Source organism: Anabas testudineus, chromosome 8 (genome assembly GCF_900324465.2).
Source record: "Anabas testudineus chromosome 8, fAnaTes1.2, whole genome shotgun sequence".
NCBI lineage: Eukaryota > Metazoa > Chordata > Actinopteri > Anabantiformes > Anabantidae > Anabas > Anabas testudineus.
The window spans coordinates 735,422-756,355 of record NC_046617.1 but is presented as its reverse complement, the minus strand read 5'-3'; the positions used below and the strand labels follow the sequence as shown (position 1 = coordinate 756,355).

General features: G+C 38.6%; 1 protein-coding gene across 1 annotated transcript; it reads right to left on the bottom strand.

Moving 5' to 3' along the window:
• Positions 1-1,029: 1,029 nt before the first annotated feature.
• zgc:86896 (uncharacterized protein LOC415190 homolog) lies at positions 1,030-19,338 on the bottom strand. Its single transcript, XM_026362311.1, has 10 exons — positions 19,249-19,338; positions 18,136-18,254; positions 17,631-17,735; positions 15,659-15,881; positions 14,835-14,942; positions 6,909-7,115; positions 6,177-6,252; positions 5,109-5,299; positions 2,575-2,665; positions 1,030-2,163 (listed from the first exon to the last, which is right to left on the bottom strand). The coding sequence occupies exons 2-10, from the start codon at positions 18,197-18,199 to the stop codon at positions 2,158-2,160; spliced, it is 1,071 nt and encodes a 356-aa protein (XP_026218096.1). The 5' UTR covers positions 18,200-18,254; positions 19,249-19,338; the 3' UTR covers positions 1,030-2,157.
• Positions 19,339-20,934: the final 1,596 nt, after the last annotated feature.

Here is a 20,934-nt window from a genome sequence, read left to right as displayed (position 1 = left end):
TCAGTTATTTAATCACAAATGGAAAGTAATGCATTGTTATAGAAAATGTTATTTGTATTTGTGAAGCTGCTTTGTGTTTATGCTCCTTTTCAGCATCTACCTAGTAGTTGTCCAAAACCATCAGCACCCTGTCAGTGTCACATCTCAAAACTTTTAATCTTGTAATTCCATTCTTGAGACAGTGGGAAATCAGCATAATCAATTAAGGTGCGGCTTTACGGAAACATCTTCTTAGAAACTTCTTTTAGAGAAGGTGAAAACACACACAGCTTGATTGCTAAACATGGAAATGCCAACAGGAGCAACAAAATGATATGATCTGCTCCAAAGGTCCCAGGGTGAGAGCCATACATTTTGCCCTGGGTAATACCGATTAGACAGCAGCATCGATGGCTTGTTGGTTCAGACATATCTGATAAATGAAGGCCCTGACCTGCAGCAACATCTGAAACGAATCAAAGAAGAACAAGGTGAGCAGTGTATGTGCTCTGCGCTTTGCTGCTGCTGTTTTGCTGTTTTCAGTCTGCTGCAGCCAGGAAAATGTTGGAAAATGTCACACTACAAATGTTTAGCCTAGGTTGTTGTGGGCAGTGTGAGACTCGACTATAATTCATTTTGAGTGCAAACCTTTAATGGACTACTTAGGTATGGCTTTCAACAAAACCAGAAAATAATAATAATAAAAAAGATTGAATGTAGTGCACCCTCTAGATCCACTTAAAGGTACCTAAATGACCAAAAAGTGGATTTTGCTCAATAAGGGCACTTTAAGCAGTGGGGCAAAACAATTTCTCACTCTCAATAAAAGCTTGGGACTTTGACAAGAACATTTCAGAAAAATACCTCATTAATGTCAAAGTGAAAACAGGTTTCTACTAGGTAATGTCAATTAAATAAAGACATATACCGTGAAATCAGTGTTTGCATTAATATTCATCCCCTTTAAAATGACTGACCTAATCCAACAGAAGTCCAGATATTTGGTGCTAGTAGTCCCACAATTAGTGATTTGGGGATCACCTGAGTGCAGTGAATGTGTCTTAAGTGATTGCAGTATAAAGAAAGGAAGGTCCAGTCACTGGTTCATCAGTATTCCTGGCTACCACTAGACCATTAAGACCAAGGAACACTCCCAGCACCTCAGAGAACAGATCATTAAAAGGACAAGTCAGAGGATAGATACAAAAAAATCCAATGAAATGATGAAATATTTTTTATAGGCACTGTATATATATATATATATTAGTTACAGAGGAGTTCCACAGGGTTCACAAAACAACACACAGATGATACCCAGCTATACTTATCCACCTTGAATTTTTTTAGAACATCAACTCATGGACAGTTTAATTTGTCTTTTTTGAGCAAAAAACTACTAATGAAAATTATACAACAGAAAATAAGTCATTGCTTAGAAAGTTTATGTCAGGGAATTGACCAGGACACCTATGGCACAAATGAATAAATCGTCGTTAAAATGGGAGCGACTGCACACTACTGTTGTCTTGGTTGTTTTGGCTTGACAGTTATAACCTATATGATAAGATTGCTGCCCTCTATGTGCGAGACCGGGTTTCGAATCCTGGCTGCGGCCTACCTGAGGCAAGATCTCTTTACGCTTACCCCTGCCCTTGCCTTGTACCCTTGTACCTCATTTGTAAGTCCCTTCGGATAAAAGCGTCTGCCAAATGACATAGTGGGATTGCCAAAAAGCTTAATCTTGGTGGCCTCAGATCATAAAACTTTCTTTCCGTTGATTTTAGAGATTTAATATGAGCTGTCTTCTCCTCACTACTTTCCTAGAAAACTCCTGAAGAATCCGTGCATCAGTTTTTGTACGTCCCACCCCATCTTAGCTATAGAAGCTTGTAAGTCGCATTGGTAATAATGTCTTAGTGGTGTCCCTCAGTAGTCCCTTTCTTGTACAGTCACTCAGTTTTTGAGGATGGCCTGCTCTATAGGCAGGCAATTGTTGGCTTTAACTGATTGATGGATTCATATGTACTCATATGTATTCAGTGATAAGGTGAAAACATCCTATGGAGTGAATGCTTTATAGACATTGTACAGTATGGTATATGCCGCAAATGAGTAGTTGCAAAGATTAGTTGACCAATTCAGCCTCTGACTTCTCAAGGACAAACCATCTGTGGTCACTCAATGCTGCAAAATAAGAGTAAAAACATGTTAGAACAATTGATCATAAGGGGTTGCACTGACAGATAAGAGTATCCCAAAAACAATACTGGGTGCACATTTTGAACATTTAATTGATTTGTAACTCATCTGTATTGCAAGTGTAACGTCTGACATATTTTATCACACATTTCTCAGAACTATTCAGAAACATTCAACATTTTGAGGATTTGAGAGATCTCCAAAAGAAGATGGATTAAACTAGCTTAGCCAGAACTATAATGAAAATAGAGGTAAAGATTTACCTTTAAATAACAGCACATGACCTATCGTTAAAATACCATATTGGGTAAATATTTTAAAACATAAGTGAGTAATAATATTTACAGGCAATTTAATTCTTGTAATTAAAATAAACACCAAATTTTACATATCTACCTTTAACTCCCAGATCACCATAGCTCCATCCAGACCCACACTACTGTATTTCTCCACTTTGGCCTTCTCACCTGATACTATACACAGCTGCCTGCAGGACAGAACACATACACACAAAATATTTACAAAAGCTGGACTAAATCACCTTTAAGTCCTCCTAATATCAGAAACCTCCTAGCAGCAATAGCAACATAGAAAAAACAAGACAGCGGAACTACTAGAGGGAGCATAGTCAGGTATTGTGTGTATTTTGTGATAATATGCTTGAAATACACTGCTCAAAAAATTAAAAGGCCTATTTTTTAAACTATTCAAGTTAAAAATGAAACATGCATTGTATAATTAGTTCACAGCCAAAAGACAAAACAATGGTCAATGGAAACCAAAATCGCACAGATAATCAAAGGTGCGTAAATTTCATCACGGCAACTCATAATGTGACTAAAAAACAACCACAACTGAGAAATAATGTCCCATAGGCGCTTAATTAGATTTAGAAGAATGTGAGGGTCAGTCAGATGCATCAATGCATCCATCATCCAAGAACTGCCTACACACTTCAGCCACTTGAGGACAGGCATTGCCCTGAAACGGGAGGTACCCAGGGCCCACTGCACCAGCATCAAGGTCTGACAGTCAATTTGAGGATTTAATTCAGGTACTACACAGCAGTCAGAGTACCACGGGCTGTCATATGGAGGTGTCTTTGGCCCTCCAAGGACATGTTTCCCCAGACCATGACTGACCCATCAACATTATACTTATAGTGATGTTATAAGCAGCATTCATCTTCGCATCTGTCACAGACAAACCTAAAAATTCCAGTGTTCTCTGGCGAATGTCAATTGAGTTGCATGGTATAAAAGCCAGTCTCCTGATACCACCTTCATGCTCTTGAGACATGATTGTGCTGTATGTACATCATGCTACCCCAGCTGTGGCCTACCACCAGTAGGGGTCCTTAGGTAAGACCTCCTTACGCTTACCCTGTCTACCCTTGTAAGTCGCTTTGGATAAAAGCGTCTGCCAAATGACTAAATGTAAATGTAAATGTAAAATGTACCAGTAGTGACAAGAACACTAGCAATACACTAACTTTGAGAAGACTCAGTCAGGAAGAATACAGAGAGATGAAAGAGTGGCCAACAAATGAAGAACCTTTTTTGGGTCTTGTATGTTGTCACTTTAACTTAGACTAAAGTGAGGTAAACAGTGCTCTAAATACACAGCCTGATATATCCCTGCAGTTTCATTTACTTGGTGTTATAATGTGATGATTATGTGTCCCCTTCATTTCTGAGCAGTGTGTATACAGTGCCTATGAAAAGTATTAACCCACTTAGATGTTTCACCCTTTTATTGACATTGTAAATCAATCATGGTCAATATACTGTAAGTCTTAATGTCAATCAGTACTGATTTTCGACTTTTTTTTTATACCTGTGACTTTCCAGACAGGTGTCTTTATAGTGCAATCACTTGAGACACATTCAGTGCCTTTACATTCACTCAAGTAACCGTCATGTAAACTGGAAACCTGGTTACCATAGCTGGGTGATAGCTGATTTCCCGAGGTAGATTTCTCCTGAAGAACGTAGATTACTCTGCCATGTAAAGGCATAACCAGGTTTCCAATCAGTTTTTTGCAGCACATGTGCATAACAAAGGCTTCCGAGTCCTGAAACTCACCACTCTACTACTATCAGCTGAGAAGTACTGCTAAATGAAAGGGGAGGTCATTACACAAAGTGATGCGATAATTTTTTAAAATCCAACTCCGCCTGGAATTAAAAACAAACTGAAACCAACACAAAGTTCCCTGTAGAGATCTAAATAACTTACTTTTCACCATTTCTTTAATTTAGACAGTTTGAACTGTAAATAGGAGCTCTGTGACTGTCTGTCTGTCACTGTGTGTCTTTCTTTTCTGTCTTTTTTGTCTCCATACAGTTAAAATCCTATTTCTAATCTTATTCCAGTATCAGCCCAGAGGAGAAATCAGATTACTCTTTTTCTGCATTCTATACTTAGATTCCCAGTAAACTGGTTACTTGAGTCCTTGCAAACTGATTGCAGACTGACTGCATTGGACATACTGACCATGATAAATTTATAATGTCCACAAAAGGGTGAATCCATTAAAGAGGGTGGATACTTTTTAAAAGGCACTGTATATTAAGACATACAGTTCTGTGAAAGGTGGGAGACACAAAGCTGTAACTCAGACACATTGATACAGTTGTGGTTTTCATTGTGATTTTTGGAGACAGCCAGAAAGAACCCCAAACACTCTATGTATTTATATCTATATGTTTGGACTATTTTGTAATTTGTATTGAATAACATTTGAATATATATTTTTAATTGCAATGCAAGAGTTGTTCAGTATTTGTAAAAAGCTCTGTATCAAAAGACAGAAATACTGTAAAGTCCAAACACATAATATCAAATGTGTTTGATATGAGTACCCAAACATTCCACCTGAAATCTGTCAACAACCATCCAATCAAATTAAAAAAAGCAGTGCTTTTTACATGATGCTGTTCTGGTGTAGGGTTCCCAACTCATTATTGTCTTCCTCAGTAGCCCTCTTGTCCATGTTGCGAAAGTGTTGCATGGCTGACATGCTGCCCTTGGAGGTCTGCTTGGGGATGTCAAGCTTCTTCACAAAATTCAAAGCACCAGGACCCTTATAGGTGAACTGGTAAGGGCAACAGTCATGACCCTGAAATTGACACATAAGATTAAAGACATGAGTAAAAGAATTACAGTTAGGTACAAGGTCTTTAGGTCTTTGAGACAGTATTTATCAGTTCTGCTCTATGCCCCACAATAATGAATGTGAAATTAACTGGAAAAATTCTGAATGAACTACATAAGAATTACAGCTGAATAACACACACACACACACACACACACACACACACACACACACACACACACACACACACACACACACACACACACACACACACACACACACACACTTTTATCCACAAATATTTGGCTAATTTAATGCTCCATGGCTAGGTGTGTAGCTCTGTTGTTAATTGTCAATATGAGATCCTAATAGCTGCCACTACCATTGAGGTAAGCCATTGTTAGAGGCAGGAAATGAATTGAAATACATTCTTACAAAAATAATGCAGGACTACATACCACCATACCACCCTATCTGTAAATCTGTTGAGTGGAGGCAGTATTACAGTGTAGACTTAAATGACGGCCAAATAAACTGGTTCTCTTGTTTGCTATCTGTATGTCTATCCTGCATCCAAAGCAGCAGGACAGACTCTGGTGTCAAGGGGTATATCTTATAAATTATCTTAAAGTTGAGTAGCTCATTACTTGGATCAGTGGCGAAACGTTTCAACCTAACAAGAAGGAAGTCCAGTTGCTATGACTCAACTTCCAGATAACTTCACCTGGATGACTGAGTCTTCACCAACATCTTATAGATTACTATAGATTTTAGTTATTCATTGTTGACCATCACATCATCTTACAATAATCTAAATCAGCGTTGGAGTTGCTGGGGACACAACAACAATAGTCACAGACGTTCTATGCATGCACAAAAACAAAGAGCAGGTAATAATTACCGCAGCAACAATCTCAGTTGAGCTGACATGGAGAACACAAAGCAGTGGCAGATGGTCAGTGGTCAGATGGGTTACCCTGAACAGACAAAGAGGTGATCATTTCAGCAATTTCAGCACTCACTTACATATCTACAGAAGACACAGGAATATTTATAACTAATAAAGTGGCTGCTATAGCTTAGTCTGCTGGGGGACCTCCACTGACAAACTGAGCTCCTCTCCTCTCTCCTTTCTCCTATATCAATGCAAGTCCACCATTGCAAATCATTAACTTTGTGTCTTCTCTCTCCTGTAGTTGTGTTTCCTCCTCTCTGTCTCCCTCTCTCTGTACTTTTCTGCAGGTATCCTCGGCCTGGAGCTGCACATCTCCAGAATCCAGTTGACCTGCCCAATGTTCTTGCTGCTTGTTGTTGTTGTTGTTGTTGTTGTGCCTGCTATTCTTTTCTCTCTTCTCTTTCCACTCACCCCAATCGGTCGAGGCAGATGGCTGCCCACCATGAGCCTGGTTCTGCTGGAGTTTTCTTCCTCTAAAGGAAGTTTTTCCTCTCCACTGTTGCCTAAAACTTGCTGAAATGGGATTGTTGGTTTTTCTGCATCATTTTTTGTATAATTATACTATGTAAGGTCTTAAACCTTAAACACTATAAAGTCCCTTGAGATAACTTCTGTTGTGAATTGGCGCTATACAAATAAAACTGAATTGAATAAAAGCTGAATTGACTCCTCACTCACTCCTTCCCCAGAGCAGCATCAACTACAGTGATGCTGCTGTTGTGAGCCACCCAGGCCAACTGGTCTCCACTGGGGGAAAAGGAGACACTGTGCACCCAGCCTCCACAGTCCTTATGTTCAAGCAACATTTCTCCAAAAGGCATCTTGGATCCCCAAGCTGTGGGTCCAGGCTTGTCCTCGATGTCCTTGATGTAGGCTGAGAAAACCCTAAGAACCACAGACAAGAACATATATACTTTATTTTCCCTGAGGGAATATTTGACTTGGGCACTACTGGTGTTCACAATGAGCTGCTTGATTGGGGCTTGCAGTTAAACCTACACACTATTATAATCACAATCTTGCTCCGACATATGACATGAAAATAATCATGTATTAGTATTAGTATCTTTTCCCTTTTGACCATTTTTAATAACATTTCATTTTACAATAATGGATCATAAAGCATCCAGGGAAAGTCACATGAAAAAATGGTAACACTTATTTAGCGCTTTTCTACTGGTACTCAAACCGCTTTACACTGCATTTCATTCACCCATTCACGCACACACACACACACACAGACACACACACACACACACACACACACACACACACACTGATGGCAGAGCTGCTATGCAGCTGACCTGACTCACCAGGGGCAACTTAGGGTTCAGTATTTTGCCCAAGGACATTTTGGCATGTGACAGGAGGAACCACCAATCCTATGATTGACAGACAACTGCTCGACCTATTGAACCACAGCCACCCCTTACCAAAGTGCCCATATTATGCCCCTTTTGGGGCTTAAAAAACAGATCATTGAAGTCCGCAAAATGCACTGTTATGCTTTAAAGTCTGAAAATGCGCAAACAGACCCTGCTATTTAGCCCAACTCACTAGGGCAAATAGCAGGAAGGAGAATCTTATGCAGAGCAAACAGGCACCAACAGACAAGGCAATCTGGCAACCTCAGGTGGAACAAGGCAGTTCTATAGATTTATTTTGCTGAGGGACCACCACTGATACACTGAGCTCATCTCCTTCTGCCCTTGACCTGTTTTAACCTGAGTCTGCTTGTGTCTGGGTTTTGAATTGGTCCGCTGGGGAGAGCAGTCATCATCCTCTCTCTCTTACCCACCTCACATATGCAAATAAAATTTATTAGCCACAAGATGAAATGTAAATAGCACACAGCAGTTTTTGCTTGGTTGAAATATTTATGTTTTAGTATTATCCTACTTACACATTTCTTTTTGATAAAAGCTTTTCAACTGTAGGACAAGTGGAGGTAGCAAGAATCATGGTTTGAAAATATTGCAATCGTGGCTCCAGACGGGAAATATTAAGCAGGTAATAAGTGCAGGTAATATTTTGAGCAGTGGTTCAGAAACTAAACTGGATGACAGTGTATTAAGCACTAGTGCTAGTTATGATATTGTCAACTGTAGCAGCACCGGATAAGCACCCACAGCACCTGCTACCAGAAATAGGCATAAAGCAGAAGGAGCAGAGTATCTGAAACAGCAGCTAAACGTGAGGGACTGAAGAAATCCAAGTTCATGATTCAATATTGTGTCACATCTACAGTAAAAGCACAAGAAGATTCATGTTGAACCTGCCTTTGTATAGTGAAAGCCAGGAAGCCACAAGAAGGCTGCCAGCTGCAGAACTATTTTTAAAGAGGCAGGTGCTACCTTCGCATTGGACATATGCAAGTTCACAGTCGTCCAAAACTTTTAACTTTATATTTTTTTTCTATATTCATTACAGTTTTCCTCATTCTCTCACTTGCATACACTGAATTGAATTGAATTGAATTGAATTGAATTGAATTTAATTGAATTGAATTGCACTATGTGGATCATACAGCAGGACATTGATGGCCTAACAGTATGATCACCTCGGTCTGGTGACAGGGGCGCAGTAAAAGGGGTCCAGATATTGCTAACTTTCAGAATCAGGAAAGAAAAAGAGGCCTAAGGGGGGAAACAAAGCCATCATCCAGCCCTGTTCATCCTTTATCCCAAATGATAATTTGTGCCAAATCCCTGTCCCTAAGAAAAGTTAGCAATTCCAATTGCATTCCTAAAATATCAGTTCACAAGGAATGGGTGGAGGTGAGATCACTATGACCTTGACCTTTTGCCACCAAAAAGAAATCAGTTTAGTATCATTTAATGGGGGCAACTTGGGGTTCAGTATCTTGCTCAAGGACACTTTGGCATGTGACAGAAGGAGTCAGGAATCAAACCACCATCTCTTCATTGGTCTTGACCCACAGGAGCTGTACGAAGAGATAATACAAAAAACTGTGCCCCTGGCTATCACTGGCATGGGGGCATAATAACAGTGGTGTGTGGTGGTTGACTTCAGAAAATCCAGGTCTCCTCTCACTGCATTTTCTATCTGTGGTGAGAGATTTGAGGCAGTTTCGGAATACGAATACCTGAGGCCATAACTCTACTGGACAACAAATGCAACTGTGGCCCAGTGCATTCTACAGATTTTCTGTGAGTCTGTGGTGGCCAGTGTAATCTTTTATGCTGTAGTCTCTTGGGGCAGCAATGTGAAACAGACACTAACTACTCGGGAGGTGTGGCTCTGTTCTGTGTGTGGAGCTGCAAAGCTCTTACACTGAGAAATGGAAACCACTTAAAGTGCTTGGGGATGATCGCAAATAAGCAGCATGCAGGGCTTTCATACCCACAGACTAAAAAACACACAACACTATGTGTGGAGAAAAAAAGGTACAGCACACCAACATCAAAACCTCATCCCCTCTGTAAAACATGGCGGAGGGAGCATCATGGTTTGGGGCTGCTTTGCTGCCTCAGGGCCTGGACGGATTGTTGTCATTGCTGGAAAAGTTAATTTCAGAGTTTATCAAGACATTTTGCGGGAAAACATAAGACCATCTGTCCGCCAACTGAAGCTCCACAGAGGATGGGTGATGCTAAAGGGCAATGATCCAAAGCATACAAGTAATTCAACAAAAGAAAAGCTTCAATAGAACAAAATACACCTTCTGGAGTGGCCCAGTCAGAGTCCTGACCTCAACCCGATTGAAATACTGTGGCATGACCTTAAGAGAGCCATTCACACCAGTAATCCCAAGAATATTGCTACACTGAAACAGTTTTGTGAAGAGGAGTGGTCCAAAATTACTCCAGATCCTTGTGCAGGTCTGATCTGCAACTACAGGAAACGTTTGGTTGAGGTTATACTGCCAAAGAAGGGTCAACCAGTTATTAAGTCCAAAGGTTCACATACTTTGTCCACCCTGCACTGTGAATTTTTCACATGTTATGTTCAATAAAAACATGAAAACATATAATGTTTGTGTAGTATTATTTTCAGCAGACTGTGTTTTTCTATTGTTGTGACTTAAATGAAGATCAGAGCACATTTTATGACAAATTAATGCAGAAAACCATGAAATTCCAAAAGGTTCACAAAGTTTTTCTTGCCACTGTACATTCATCTTAAGGACAAAGGACACTCTTTCAAGGACAATGAGGTTTGCAGATTGGCCAGAAAAGATAAGTGGTTTGAGAGAAGTGTGAAGGAAGCCTTGCATGTGCAAATTAACACCCCTCACTTAAACCCTTGTTGTTGTCTTTATTGCCTGTTGTTCTTTTCTCTCTTCTCTTTCCACTCACCCCAACCGGTCGAGGCAGATGGCCGCCCACTATGAGCCTGGTTCTGCTGGAGGTTTCTTCCTCTAAAGGGAGTTTTTCCTCTCCACTGTTGCCTAAAGCTTGCTCAAATGGGATTGTTGGGTTTTCTCTATAATTTTTTTGTATAAATATTTTCTGTAAGGTCTTAAACCTTACACTGTAAAGTGCCTTGAGATAACTTCTGTTGTAAATTGGCGCTATACAAATAAAATTGAATTGAATTGAATTGAATTAACAGAGGTGGAGGCCTTAGACACAACCTCCTCCTATTCATCATGCTGCCCTTTCATCCATCCCCAGAAAGATATGGTCCAATTCACTAGGTTGGACAAACCTAATGATCCACTTTAGAGGATAAGAGGGGTTGGCAGAGGTGTGACTGTTGCATCCTTCACAACCTCCTCTTCCATTGTTTCACCTTATGAGCCTATTCAGGCCAAGGGGTGGAGTGAAATTCCTGGCCATAAATTTGTGGTCTCTAACCAACCTTCTTCAGACTGAAGAAGCTACTTGGACGAGTAGTGAAATGTTTTGACCTAACAAGAAGGGAGTCCAGTTGCCATCACTCCAGATGACTGTGTTATATATTGTTGCCAAGTGTGGCCAGTAAAGGGCTCCAGTGCTATTTGTATTGGCAGACAGGGGAGGCAGATATTTGTTGTCAGATGGAGCGGAAGACGATATATTGTTTTATTCTATATAGTTGACCATGTTACATGTTACCTAAGGGAGCTCGACCTGACTAAAGATGGAAAGGCTGTGCCTCAAAAATGATATTTAAAGATATTATGACTAGGCTATGCTACCAGTGGCAACTTATTAAGTTTATATTTGCTCCAGACAGATAATAAACTGTTTATAACAATTATCATTCAAGTGACACTGTGACACCTGGTGCCTGTACATAGTAGCAAACTAACGAACCTAAGGACAATAAACGTGTTTGGCTAACTTTTATATAAAGTGGTCAAAGAGTAGATGCTCATCAAACGAGTGTATCTGTGATAAAACACAGACTGAAATAAACATTTGGAAGTTTGGACCTTGCTGGCTGTTTGCTTGGAGAATACCTCTTTCAGACCGTATTACATACTGCACAATACAGTTTGACTGTTGCTACTAACTATAACTTATATATTTAGGCAAGAAACGTTTTAGTGAAAGTGAAAGACAAGTCTACACAGGCTATAGGCTGGTTAGTGTAGTGGTAAGATCCCTGCCTTCCATGTCCTTAGGCAAGATCTCCTTACGGTTACCCTATTCACCCTTGCAAATCGCTTTGGATAAATGCGCCAAATGACTAAATAGAAGTCTTGTGATAAGTAACACATACAACTGCCCATGTGTCTGTCAGATGTTAAAATGACCACAGTTACAATAGCATGTTTCTGTAACACTGAGCCCGAATCATTTTGCCAATTGTCAGAATTTCATTTGAATCAAACATTTAATTTTGTTACAGTCACTGTTAAAAATATGACTAAAATCTGAATGTCACAGAACTTCTTGTATTTCATCGTAAGTCAGTGTATGTTTTTAGAAATGAATTACTATCAAAGTAAAATTATTGTTCACTTTTGGAATAATGGAATAAAGACAAAACAACTTGCTCATTCTGATTGTTTCATGATTCATTCTAATTATCAAATGTATTTACAAACAAACAAGCCACATGCTCTCTGGTCAAATATTGTCAGAATTAGGTTAGTGGCTATTTTTCCTCTCATTAAAGTAATTTGACCTATTGATCTGCAAATGACAAATGTAGCTTCTAAAACACTAAACTAACACTAAACAATTATCACTTTCATGGGTGTGTGATTTAGTTATAGCTAGATGCAACTGATATACTGACAGCAGAATGTCATAGAGAAATGGAGAAGAATAAAAATGTTAAATATTAAAATTTTCACAACTGCTGACATAGATTTATAAAGTAATATCAAATGTACTCAAAACTCAAACACTGCCTTCAAATTTTACCTAAATGCCTTTCAGCTCTGATAAACAGAATAAACAGATAAAAAGAATGTCTGTAAACCTGAAATAATAAAGGTGCTTTACTAAACTTAAAATATAAAAAGGTAAAATTATACAACATATATTACTTCAATGACTGATTCAGTAATGAATAAATGTTGTACTAGTATCATAGTTGGGAGGGAATATTGTGCATCCTACACCGCTAGCATACTGTTTAATTTAACAATTTTTTCACAATTTAGACCACTTCAGAACATGTCCTGATCCAAAACCACAACACTAACTCTCTTCAAACCAGTGCTAAATTATCAAGGAGACTCAGTGTTTCAGATTTGTGAACCTGTTCTATTTGTGATAGCTAAATACAGGGGTTCTGATCTAAAACCAGGTCTAAAATAAAATATCAAAACTCTTTATTATGATTCATACACATTCACTGTTCATGTAAACTTCCATAGTTTCTTTTCTTGTGTAAAGCTGCTTTACGACAATGTCAATTGTAAAAAGCACTATACAAATAAAATTGAATTGAATTGAATTGAATTGCATTATTTAACATACTGCAGGAGGAATGAGTTCTCACACATGAAATTATGCCTACTTGATAACCATCCTTTATTTCGTTGCAGGTATCATATAAGTGTCATGTTTCTGAGGTCATGTGACATCAACTCGCAGAGCTCTATAGCCTCTGTACATTGAAAAACTATCATCTTCATTATTTGTATAACTGTTCTGTGTAACTGTTTCTTATCTCTGTGAGAGGATCTTGTTTACTATCTTGTAGTCACAGCCTAGCTAACTAACTGGTTTGTAACAACTACATTTAAGGGTTTTTAAATTAAATTGTTTCTTGTGATTGTTGCTTTTAGCATTTTAGGCCAGGTTAACTTGGACAAATTTGAGGGTAATGTTTACCTTTGACTCAATGTCCAATGTTGGGGGGGTCATTTGGGTTGCTTCTCACCCATGAAAGTTCAACATTTAAATGGTTCTTAAATAAGTCATAAATGCATTAGTGTCTCTGACAGCTATGATTATGTTTCACCAAAGGAATAATAAATTAAAAACTGACAGTGTGTGCTTATGTTAACAGCAAAACCTATTGCTGCAACCATTGCTGATGCAATATGGTAAGGGGTAAGGGTAAGGGTACATCATTTATCATTAATTCATGAATATAATAATAGACAGGCTTCAGAACTTTATTAGAGTAAGCATATGTTAAGAACAGTCCATTCATTATCCTAGCCCTAACTGCTTTTCCTCTTAAGGGTTGTCATTGGATAAGAGGCAGAGTACACTCTGGACAGGTCACCAGTCTGTCACAGGACTGACATAAAGAGACTGACAACCATTCACACCTATGGACCTATGGACAATTTAGAGTGACCAATTAACCTAAAATGCATATCCTTGGATAGTGGGAGGAAGCCGGAGTACCCAGGGAGAACCCACGTAGACAAAGGGAGTCACTGCCCATTCAAAAAAAAAAGTCACCATCTGGAATTAACTAAGAAGTCAAGTCAAGTCAAGTCAAGTCAAGTCAAGTCAAGAAGCTTTATTGTCATTCCAACCACATATAGCTGAAGCAGTACATAGTGAAATGAGACAACGTTTCTCCAGAACCATGGTGCTACATAAGACGGTAACAAGACAGAACATGGGGCTGAGGACTGCTAAGTAGTCCTAGCCACATAAAGTGCATCCTGTGCAACCTAGTGCAAACAGTGCAATAACACAGAGAAAGAAAATAGGTAAGTGCCTTCCACTGGATCATTTCTTCATGGATAAGAAAACCACTTGTCAGTGAGACTAATCAGAAAGAAGTTTATGTTAATAGTTCCACCTCTGTGGCCCAGAGGTATCATTTTGGCCTAAATTTGGGATTGGTGGTTTGATTGCCTCCTGTCCTGGGCAAGATACTGAACCCTAAGTTGCCCCTGGTGATTCCGGTCAGCTGCATAGCAGCTCTGTCAGCCGTGTGTGCTTGTGTGTTCAAATGGGTAAATGAGATGCAGTGTAAAAGTGCTTTGATTACCAGTTAGGTAGAAAGGCGCTATGTAAATGCAGACCATTTACCATGTATTAGCAGCAGCCTATGATACATTTGATCTGCATACGGAATTTATTTATTTGTTGAGCAGTGAGTCTTCCTTCAACACTCACTTCCTGGCCATGCCATAACACTCAGTGGCACTCCTAACTGATATGCCACCCACTTGCGTTAGTTAGTGATATTAACAGCTATTTTTAGCCAAGGTTCTTTGGGTGTTGGACTCACCTGCAATGAAAGTCTGCTGACCCAGCTGCCAGCAGAATATTGTTGGGATGCCAGTCCAGACTCAGAACTGTAGAACAGATGGACTTCTTTATGTGCTTACTCAGCCACCTGAAATAGTGGGTAAATGGTAAAAACCTGCATTTGAATGTCTATACAAATATTAAATCTGTGTATGAAGTAATGAGATATATAGTTTGAAGATGTGATAAACTAAATAAGTGATGGATGATCAGTGATATGAATTGGGAAGAGGAAATGAAACTGTGCTGTAATTTGATTCTGCATTAGGACAAACTCAACTTTGCCTTTTTAGGTAAAGTGGAGGGAGACAGCAGATATGGTGCAAGCCCAAATAAGCAGCTACATGTTTGGTAACAAGCCCAAAAATCTGCATCAACCTGCATCAGTCATACCAATGACTGCCAATATTAAAAAGCAACTTTACAAAGAAAAACAAGCCAAGCGAAATATGTTTTAGTCTAAATCATGTCTAAATTGTGCAAATCTAGTAAAACCCCATCATGGTTCATCCACCACTAATGTTTTTAAAGTGATATATATCTGGTGTATAGATATGTATTATATTTGTTTGTTTTACATGTCATTGCTTTAAACATCAGGCTGCTAGTAGTGGGGTGACCACTGAAGTGGCTGTTTTAAAGTTCAGTATAAAGAGGCAAAGCAGTCAAAGGGCAATCTTCTCACTAATACAGTGGGTCTTCAGAAGGACTTCAGATACATGAAAGTATGTATTCATTATTGCTCTTGACTATGTTGTTTGCCTTTCTTTCTTTCTTTGATTAGTTTGATTGTGTATTGCTTACCAGTTGTTCTCCTTCTCAAAATAGCAGACAGAAATGAGACGAGCTCCACTCCCCAGGGCAAATTTATTCTCCATTGGCGACCACTTCACACAGGTTGCAGCACGGTTGATGCGCACCAGGACCAGGGTGGGTTTCCATGAGCCGTCCTTCAGAGTCCACACATAGGCATTGCGGTCAGAAGCACATGTCACAATGCGGTTGGACTCTGGGGCCCAGTCAATTCCTGTGGATATACTGTAAGTTAGAGATGGCATCAAATGAATGGATAATATGATGTATATTATTATTTTTATGTACTCAGTATTAATTTTATGTGTATTTGATAATAAGTTGTACAGAGCACTTAACGTTATCATAAAGAAATAATAAATTTAACTTGCTCTGGTTCTGATGCAATTCCTTTGTTTAAATATATATTTAGATTTGCTCCTAGAGCATTTTACTATCTTTTTTGTTATGTCTTTGTGACTTTTTAACCTATCGCATATTTGTTTGCATTTAATTTTTGTAGTTATGAATGAAACTGGAATCTTATGATTACTATCTTTGTTACCTTGGTTGATTTACCTTTAATGCTCTTTTCAGCCTTTTAGAGACGTGTCACATGTTACAATATGAAACTGATATATAAGAAAAGAATATGTATTTATATTATGCATAATAAAACTGTATTTATAAACTGCTTCTCTGTAAGAGTGCCATTATATTTTTCCATTAAATTAGTATTTAGCCAGAACCTCACTAAGATTAAAAATGGGATAAAACAAAAAACTTTGGTCAATTTAGTTGCTTCCAAAGCAAGTTACATTTATTTGTGTTTGCTGTACACTCAAGACATTTCAGTTCTGGACCAAAAAAAAAAAAAAAAAAAAAAAAAAAATATATATATATATATATATATATATATATGAATGAAATACCTAGAAGTAAGCTGGAATTCTGAACTTGTGTCTTATACCCATCTTTTGATGTTCAGATCAAATGTCTTAGGTGTGCAAAGAATCTCCTGTTCCAAAACATCTGGAGTGAACTGTACATGTTAAATTAGGTGCAAACTTTCATGTTTGGAATCATGAGCAGATTCTTTATTTCTTCAAACTTTACCCTTCTTAACACTTTGGTAAAGGTTCATCTTTGCCCAATCAGTTCATAAAACAGAATTTTTGAGGCTCATTTTGTACTTGTTGGCAAATTTCAGCCTGGCCTTCCTATTCTTCTTGCTAATGAGTAGTTTGCATCTTCTGGTGTAACCTCTGTACTGTTCTGTTCATGAAGTCGTCTGCGAACAGTAGATTGTGATACCTTCACTCCTGCCCTCCGAATGTTGTTGCTGATGTTACTAACAGTTGTTTTAGGGTCTTTCTTTACAGCACTCTGTTTCTGTCATTACCTGCTCTACTCAGCTTCACAGTCTCTGGTTTTCATGTTGGTTACACATCTTATTTATAAATGCAGTCTGAACAGACAAAACCTATGTCTGAAACTGAGCGTAGACATTCAGTGCTATTTATTGTTTGAATAATCAGTGTAATACTGGACTGTAATAATCAGTCCACAGCTGGGCAACAAAACACATGTCAGTAACATTTTCCAATACTTTTGCTCACATGAAAAATTAATGGATTCAAACAAAATGTGCTATTTTCTAAGTTGTATATTGGATCCAGACGTCAGCACCTGAAAAAAAAAATCTAAAATCTCAAACCCAAATGTTTTCAATCTACAGCTAAAGTGAAGGAGCTGGCCTCACCTTTCCAATACTTTTGGAGGGGAGTTTATGATGTGTGTGATAAAATGTGAAACCAAAATTGTTTACATACGGTTACATGGACAACCTGTGTGCAAGTCCTAGGTGCAGTACATACAGTATATCATCTATTTTCTCACCGTATGTTGCATATTTTTAGTGGGATGCCATCAAATAAGTCAAATCCATCAATCTTTCACTGTAGCCTGGTGTAAGTTACACTACCTGTGATTCGTCCGCTGTGCTCAGTCAGCTCATGGATCTTGACCCATTCTTTGCCTTTCTTCTCATAGATGTTGACCACATTGTTATTAGGACTCACTGCAATCTCTTTAAGGAAATATGTTCAAATATTAGGCAATATAATAACTCACTGCACAAATGCACCTCGTGGGAATTCAAGTTGGTCGTAGCATAAGCATCTAAATGAATCCACACAACTTTATTTAGCCGTCCCTCCCCATGCTCTGCAACACTCTGTTACACTCTGCCTAGCCCTTAAACTGTTATTCGTTATGAAATTAAAGTATATAGGAATGCTATTTAAACAAAAGTAACTGAAGTTCTCTGACAGTGTTATTTTGTGTAAAAAGTATAAAAAAATCATTGCATTACATAAACTTGAATCTTTTCACAGGTCAGTCAAAGTCTTCTAAGAATTAGTTTTACACTTACATCTGTACTCTATATAGAAATTCAGGTACGTTAATATGAAAACTGTTTCACCTACGGGTTCTGTCTTTATTCCAGGCATGGCAGGAGAGCGGGTCCAGGCCAAAAGAGTAAAGTGACATGTCTGAACAGAGGCACAAACGTGGCTGCTGTCACGGCTTGTCTGCAGATATTGTGCTGCAGGTCCCAAGATGAGATCAGAGAGGAAGACAAGTAGACACTTCCATGAGAGGCATCATTATTTAAGAGCACTGTTAGCTTAGGTTGAATTGACATTTTAGCAGATGGCACAGCAGTGTAGTGGTTAGCACTGTTGCTTCACAGCTATAAGGAACAGGATTCCAATCCACCATATTGTCCCTATGCCTATACAAGCTTTCGCCAGATACTCTGGCTCTCACAGTCTAAAGACATCATTTTAATTAATTGGTGAGTGTAATATTATATTATGTTACATCACCTATGTTATTTTTGAGAGTAATTTTTACTCTCATATATTCCTGAAAGTTCTGAGAGTAGTAGTAAACTTCACTTTACATGCAGACTTACAATGTGTATCCCTTTATATTGGCAACAATCTTTATACTGTTATCTATATGAGTGGTGACTGTGAGGTGTGGTGCACAATGTGCAAACATGCTCTAACTGTTAATCTGTTTTCTTTGGCTTAACAAAATCTTGCCTGTAGCAACGTTAGCTTTTAAACAGGTATGTTATACACATTGAAATAATTACCATAAAGCAGAGGTAGTACAGGATCAACAACCATGGAACTATATTTATCACAGAGATAGAGTAAAACATGTAGGGGTGTACTGCAAAATCTAGTGGGTTTAAACAAAAAAAGTCAGAATAAATAAAATAGTATAAGACAAAAATTCTGAAGAGTTTTGAGTCTAATAAGGTTCTACCTCAGATGAGGAAATAGACATAGTGTATGGAACAATTATTTTTGGTGGTATACTTTTTATCCTGCCTTTTTAAAATAATAGTGGAAAGATAAACACTTGAAAATCAACATCTATTTGATTAGACTGATTTTTATGTAGTTACATGGACCAAATGGAAAAGCATAAACTACCTTTACCAGTCATCAGCAACAGAACTTAGAACAAGTTAAACAAATGTTACATCTGTGATTATAACAATGAGAACTGAGATAAGTATTTACCTTTGCTGCAGGTATGTGGTTGAAAGTACAGGGCTGTCCAGTGAACTCTGGGCAGTCGACACAAGCGGAGCTGTACAGGTCTTGAGTGAAGGGAGTGGAAAGAAAACTGGGTGGGGCATAGCTATTGAGCTAGCTTCTCGTCTGGACTTGAACAAATTCCCTTATCCCGTTTAAACACAAGCACACATACAGACGCGGAAAAAAAACTGTTTCCACAGTGACTGATTTTCACCCTTTAAATAGGCCGACTGACCGATTACAAGTTTGATGCTAACTACAGGACACACTTTAGTTGACATGTTCCTATGGTCAAATTATTATCTTTTCTAGGGGTATCATCATTTTTGTCCAGGGCATTTTCATTGCTTCTGTTGAACCAAAACTCAAAAACAAAAAAGCAATGTCTGATTTTTTTTCTATTTCAAGTTATTTCAGTGACCATTGTGGGTTTTTCTTTCTTTAACAAAATATTTTTCCATGTGTGCACATGCAGTCCACTTCAAAAGTATTGGAACAACAAGGCTGATTTGTTTTCACTGAAGGCCTTTGGGTTTAAGATCATGTGATGGATATGAGATAAAGGCTCAGAATTTCATCTTTTATTTTATGCTATGTAAACCTCAATACACTAAACAACTCAAAAGAAAGCATGCCAACACATGCCAAAGTGTCCTTGGGCAAAATACTGACCCCAAGTTGCCTTCGGTGAGTCAGATCAGCGGCATAGCAGCTTTTCCATCGCTGTGTCAGTGTGTCAATTTAGTACTCATCTCAGAAAATCAGGCCCTTAGTGCATGTTTAGACATGGTTAAAGCCAGTAGTACCTGGAGATGCAGATCAAATATTAGACTCACAATTTAAACTACCTAATTAAAACAAATATGTAACTATGTATTTTCTTTGTTATACTGTGTCTGTGTACACATTGAATTTACAATACTGAACTTTACTTCACCTAAGAATAAATTCCACTACAGTAGATCTGTTGAACTCTCAGCGGCAATGACTTCATAAATTTCTTTGCAAATAAAATCAAATCCGTCATCAGATCCTCCCTGTAACTGGATAACATGGATGAACACGCATGCTCTGTCATGGTCTTCAGTCTTACTTCCTGCTCTCGCCATACAGTGGTGTGAAAAAGAGTTTGCCCCCCTTACTGAAAAACTTAAAACTTGTTAAAATTTTCCTTTTTTATAAAGCTTATAGTTAGAGATGGATCAGGTGACTCTGAACCATCTCTTAGTTATGCTGATATACAGTAGCTTAGTCTGCTGGGGGAACTCTATTGATAAACTGAGCTCCTCTCCTCTCTCCTTTCTCCTATATCAATGCAAATGCCACCATTGCATGTCATTAACTTTGTGTCTTCTCTCTCCTGTAGTTGTGTTTCCTCCTTTCTGTCTCCCTCTCTCTGTACTTTTCTGCAGGTATCCTCGGCCTGGAGCTGTACATCTCCAGAATCCAGTTCACCTGCCCAATGTTCTTGCTGCTTGTTACTGTCTTTATTGCCTGCTGTTCTTTTCTCTCTTCTCTTTCCGCTCACCCCAACCGGTCGAGGCAGGTGGCCGCCCACTATGAGCCTGGTTCTGCTGGAGGTTTCTTCTTCTAATGGGAATTTTTCATCTCCACTGTTGCCTAAAGCTTGCTCAAATGGGATTGTTGGGTTTTCTGCATCATTTTTTT